Source organism: Chlorella variabilis, assembly GCF_000147415.1.
Source record: "Chlorella variabilis unplaced genomic scaffold CHLNCscaffold_17, whole genome shotgun sequence".
Classification (NCBI taxonomy): Eukaryota; Viridiplantae; Chlorophyta; class Trebouxiophyceae; order Chlorellales; family Chlorellaceae; genus Chlorella; species Chlorella variabilis.
In genome coordinates, this window is record NW_005435071.1 from 1,096,720 (window position 1) to 1,100,797 (window position 4,078).

The 4,078-nt window shown below is 71.5% G+C and overlaps 2 protein-coding genes across 2 annotated transcripts in view; both read left to right on the forward strand.

Annotated features, from left to right (window-relative positions):
* CHLNCDRAFT_58568 (expressed protein) overlaps positions 1–1,059 on the forward strand; it is a gene marked incomplete at its 3' end in the record, with an annotated part of 6,668 nt that extends 5,609 nt beyond the window's left edge. Inside the window, exons 16-17 of the mRNA XM_005845556.1 lie at positions 325–439; positions 720–1,059. Coding sequence (XP_005845618.1) covers positions 325–439; positions 720–1,059 — 455 coding nt within the window. The remainder of the gene's footprint in view (positions 1–324; positions 440–719) is intronic.
* Positions 1,060–1,789: 730 nt separating this feature from the next.
* Positions 1,790–4,078, forward strand: part of CHLNCDRAFT_136879 (hypothetical protein) — a gene marked incomplete at both ends in the record, with an annotated part of 4,994 nt that continues 2,705 nt past the window's right edge. The window contains 6 exons of the mRNA XM_005845557.1: positions 1,790–2,000; positions 2,176–2,245; positions 2,433–2,734; positions 2,929–2,999; positions 3,284–3,455; positions 3,715–3,827. Of these exons, the coding sequence (XP_005845619.1) occupies positions 1,790–2,000; positions 2,176–2,245; positions 2,433–2,734; positions 2,929–2,999; positions 3,284–3,455; positions 3,715–3,827 (939 nt within the window). The remainder of the gene's footprint in view (positions 2,001–2,175; positions 2,246–2,432; positions 2,735–2,928; positions 3,000–3,283; positions 3,456–3,714; positions 3,828–4,078) is intronic.

The following is a 4,078-nucleotide window of genomic DNA, read 5'->3' on the forward strand; positions in this document are numbered from 1 at the left end:
CCTGGGCCGACACTTTGCCTACCCACACATGATTGTGGACGGTGCGCAGCCAAGCGGCTGGCCCGGGCGGCGGCCGGCCGAGGCCGAGATGCCTGGGCCGCGGCCGCTTGGCGTGTGTGTGTATGGCATGCACCCGCGTCTGCGCCGGCATGCCAGACCCGCCTCCCTGGGAGCCCTCCACCCACACATGCACACGCCACACCACCACACACCACACACCACACCACACCACATGCAACACCGCACCGCTCACCCGGATCCTCTCCTCCTCCTCCTCCTCCTCCTCTTCCTCACCTCCTCCTTGGCCCCGCCCCCGCCCCGCAGGCCGCGACCTGCTGGTGGTCAGCCGCGCCGCGTTTGCGCCCTGGGCCCGCGACTCCGACGCCGTGCTGAACGACTACTACAACAACCACAACTCCAACACCATTGCATTCCACAGGTGGGGGCGGGCGGTGGGCCTGGGCGCGGCGCGGCGCCGGGGGCAGCGGGTGCCGGGGGCAGCGGGTGCCGGGGCGGCGCCGGGGCGCGGCCTCGGCGTGCCTGGCGCAGGCAGGGACCCGGCCCGCTCCCGGCCACGTGGCTGGCTCTCCCCGCCGAAGGCGGGCGGCCTGGCTCTGTGCCTGAGCAGGCACAGGGTCTGTTGTTCTGCGTGCATGTATGCGATGCGTTCCGCTGTGCCACCCCAGCTGCGCTGGCCCTGCTCTCTCCCCCTCCCGCAGGGTCAAGAACTTCCGGCACTATGCCAACGTGGAGTGGGTGCGGTACCAGGGGCCCTACTCGCGGTACCCTCGCCGTACCGCCATGAAGGACGAGGTGGAAAGCGCGGAGGCCAAGGCCTTTGCGGCGGGCGTGGCGGAGCGGCAAAAGGCAGCGGATGCGGCGGCGGCCGCCGACGCCAAAGCCAAGGCCGCCGGCGGCGGCGATGGCGTGGGCGCGGGGGGCGCGGCGGCGGCGGGAGGGGGAGGCGAGCAGCTGGCGGGGCTCGACGCGCCGGGCGGCACGCAGCAGCAGCAGCCGGCGCAGAAGGGCGGCGGGCGGCGCCGGCTGCAGGCGCAATAGCGGGCAGGGTCCAGCCCGCCTACCTGGCCTGGTGATGGCAACGCGCGCCTGACAGGCTATAACCGAACCGATGCACCAGCATAAAGGCCGATGAGGCCATCCAGCATTCCTTACACCATTTCATGTATGGCCGGAGACTGCTGCTTGCCGGCTCTCCGCTCTTCTTGCGCACCTCTTCTCCTGCTGCTCTTCTCCTGCTGTAGCCAAGTGTGGTCAGGAGAAGCGTGGTGCAGCTGCATGCCACAACCATTGCACTCGTCCTTCAATTCCAGGAGGGGCCCAGTGTAACGTTGTGCGGCGCCCAGGCGCTGGCGCCGCCACCTGCCGCCAGCTGGGCATGGAGTTTTTCTCAGCGCATGTGGCTCGGGCGTGCGCAACATGTGTCCTGCACTTGTGGTGACGCCAACCTGCGGCTGACGCTCTCTCCTGTGGGCAGCTGCGGCTGCACTTGCCCTGCCCTTTGGAACGCGGGGACCTGATCGAGCGCTGGGGCTGTGCGACTCACACCAATCAGCGTATTCCAGGAGGCCATCTTCTGTTGCGATCGAGTGCAGGCCAGAGGAACCTTCTGCCTGCGGCTCTGCAGGAGCTCCAGCCCATTGAGGCGGCGCTCGCCGTAGCAGGTGAGCGCAGCAGAGGCGGGTTGGACGAGACGGAGGCAGTCCCCCTGCCGCAACAGCCGCCAGGTGACCTGTCGCTCGCCCGCGGGCGCCCGCCACGCAGGAGCGCGATGAAGGGCGGCTTCAAGGAGCAGTTCCTTAGCGCCGTGTCGGCGGCCGCCCATACGGCGGTCAGCGCGGGCAAGGCCGCCTCCAAGTTTGTGCAGCAGGAGGCGCTGGGGGCGCAGTGCCTGCTGGACTATGCTGTGGGGGGGCAGGTGGCCACCGCCGGCTCGGGCCACGCCCTGTGGCGCATCTTCACGGCCCGGAGCAAGAAGGAGGGTGCGTGCGCCACGCCTGCACCTCCCCACACGCCCGGCCGACTTCGCCCGCCGGCGCCGCGCCAGCGACGATCGCCCCCGCGGGAGCAGCCTGCCGTGCGGGGGGCGCCGCCTCGGTGCGTCGCCCTGGTCATGGACAGCCTTTGCCGTTGTCCCGCCCCGCCTGCTCCCTGCAGGCTCGCCGCACCCTGTGGTCAGCGCCTGGATACTGGACAAGCGGGAGCTCACGCAGACGGAGGAGCAGCTGTGAGGGAGAGGGGGTGGCTGGCTGGCTGGGCTGCCCGCCACGGCAGCGCCTGGCGCCGAGAGATGGTGCATTACTAGATGGGAGGGAGAGACGGTGGCATGCAAGAGAGATGGCGATGCAGGGAACAGACGCTGGGCCGCCCACTCTCCTGCTTGCATGCGTGCGTGTGCGTGTGCGTGTGTGCAGGTACGGCGGGCACGGCGGCGGCGGCGGCGGCGGCGGCGGCCTCACCCGCCCCTCCCAGCGCCGGCTGGACGCGTTTGTGGAGCAGTGCCGGCACGACGTGCACGCCCTGGCCCGCCTCAAGCACCCCGGCGTGCTGCGCCTCATCGCGCCGCTGGAAGAGACCCGCACCCAGCTTGTGTTCATCACAGAGCATGTCTTTGCCTCGCTGGCAGATCTGCTGGGCGGCGGCGGCGGCGGCGGCGGCGCGCCCGGCGCGCTGCCGCCCGCGGTCGCGCAGGAGCGCCAAGCGCTGCGCCTGTCTGGTGGGTGGGTGGGTGGGTGGAGGGGCGCGCACGCCGGGCGGGCGCGGGCCGGCCGGGCGCTGCCGCCGCCGGGGCGCCGCGGGCCGGCAGCAGGGTGCCCCGCTACAGTGTCCACACGCGCCGCCTGGCCTGCCGACCCTGCAACTCTCATGTCGAATTCTCCCACGCCGCGCCTCTCCCCGCCTCCTGCCCAGAGCTGGAGATCAAGCACGGGCTGCTGCAGCTGGCGGACGCGCTCCACTTCCTGCACTCTGATGCGGGCCTGGTGCACAGGGGCGTCTGCCCAGCCAGCGTGCTGATCACTGCGGCAGGCGCGCCTGCCTGCCTGCCTGCCTGCCTGCCTGCCCTGTTGCCTGCGTCGCTGGCTGCCCCTGCCTGCCCAGCCTCTTGCCGCCCCCGCTGCCAGCCAGCCAGCCGTCCTGCTTGCCCTGCCTGCCCACCGCCTGCCCGTGGGCCGCCGCCTGACAGCCCCCCACCCTTCCGTTGCGTCCTCCCACGCCGCCCCGCCTCGTCCTGCCGGCGGTACCCTCCCATGCAGGCGCCTGGAAGTTGGCCGGCTTTGGCTTCTCCGCCCCGCTGGATTACAAGGCTCCCAACCAGCACAAGCCTTACGACTACAGCGACCCAGACCCCTCCCTGCTCCAGCTGGCGGGCCAGCCCCCGCTGCCTTACGTGGCGCCAGAGCTGGTGGCCGGCGGCGGCGCGGGCATCACGGGCGCAGGTGCGGCAGTGGCGGCCCGGCCGGGGGATGGTGGGGCGGTGGGGGGTCGGCGGGGAGAGCGGCGGCAGAGCGGCGGCAGAGCGGCGGCAGAGCGGCGGCAGCTGATGGCACCAAGTGCTTTGAGCTCGTGCCTGCCCCGCTGCCCCCTGGCCTGCTTCCCCTTCCCGGCATGCCCGTCCCGTCCCGGCCCGGCTCCAGCTCAACCCCCCTGCATGCCGGCCCCTGCCCCTCGCTGCCCCGCCCTGCCCCTGCGCCGCAGCCGACGTCTTCTCTCTGGGAGCGCTGGCCTTCCAGCTGCTGACGAGGCGCCAGCTGCTGCCCGTGGGGCACAGCCTGGGCGAGTACGAGAGCCGGCTGCACAGCCTGACGCTGGTGGACATGTCGGGTGGGTGGCTGTGTGTGTGTGTGTGTGTGTGTGTGTGTGTGTGTGTGTGTGTGGCGGTGTGGCTGTGGCTGTGCGTGGCCGTGTGGCTGTGTGTGGCTGTGTGTGTGACTGTGTGTGTGTGGCTGTGTGTGGCTGTGGCTGTGGCTGTGTGTGTGTGTGTGTGTGTGTGTGTGCGCACGCGTGTGTGATCTGCCTCCCTCCCCTGCCTCCCCAACGTGCCGCCGCCACCGTCCGCCCG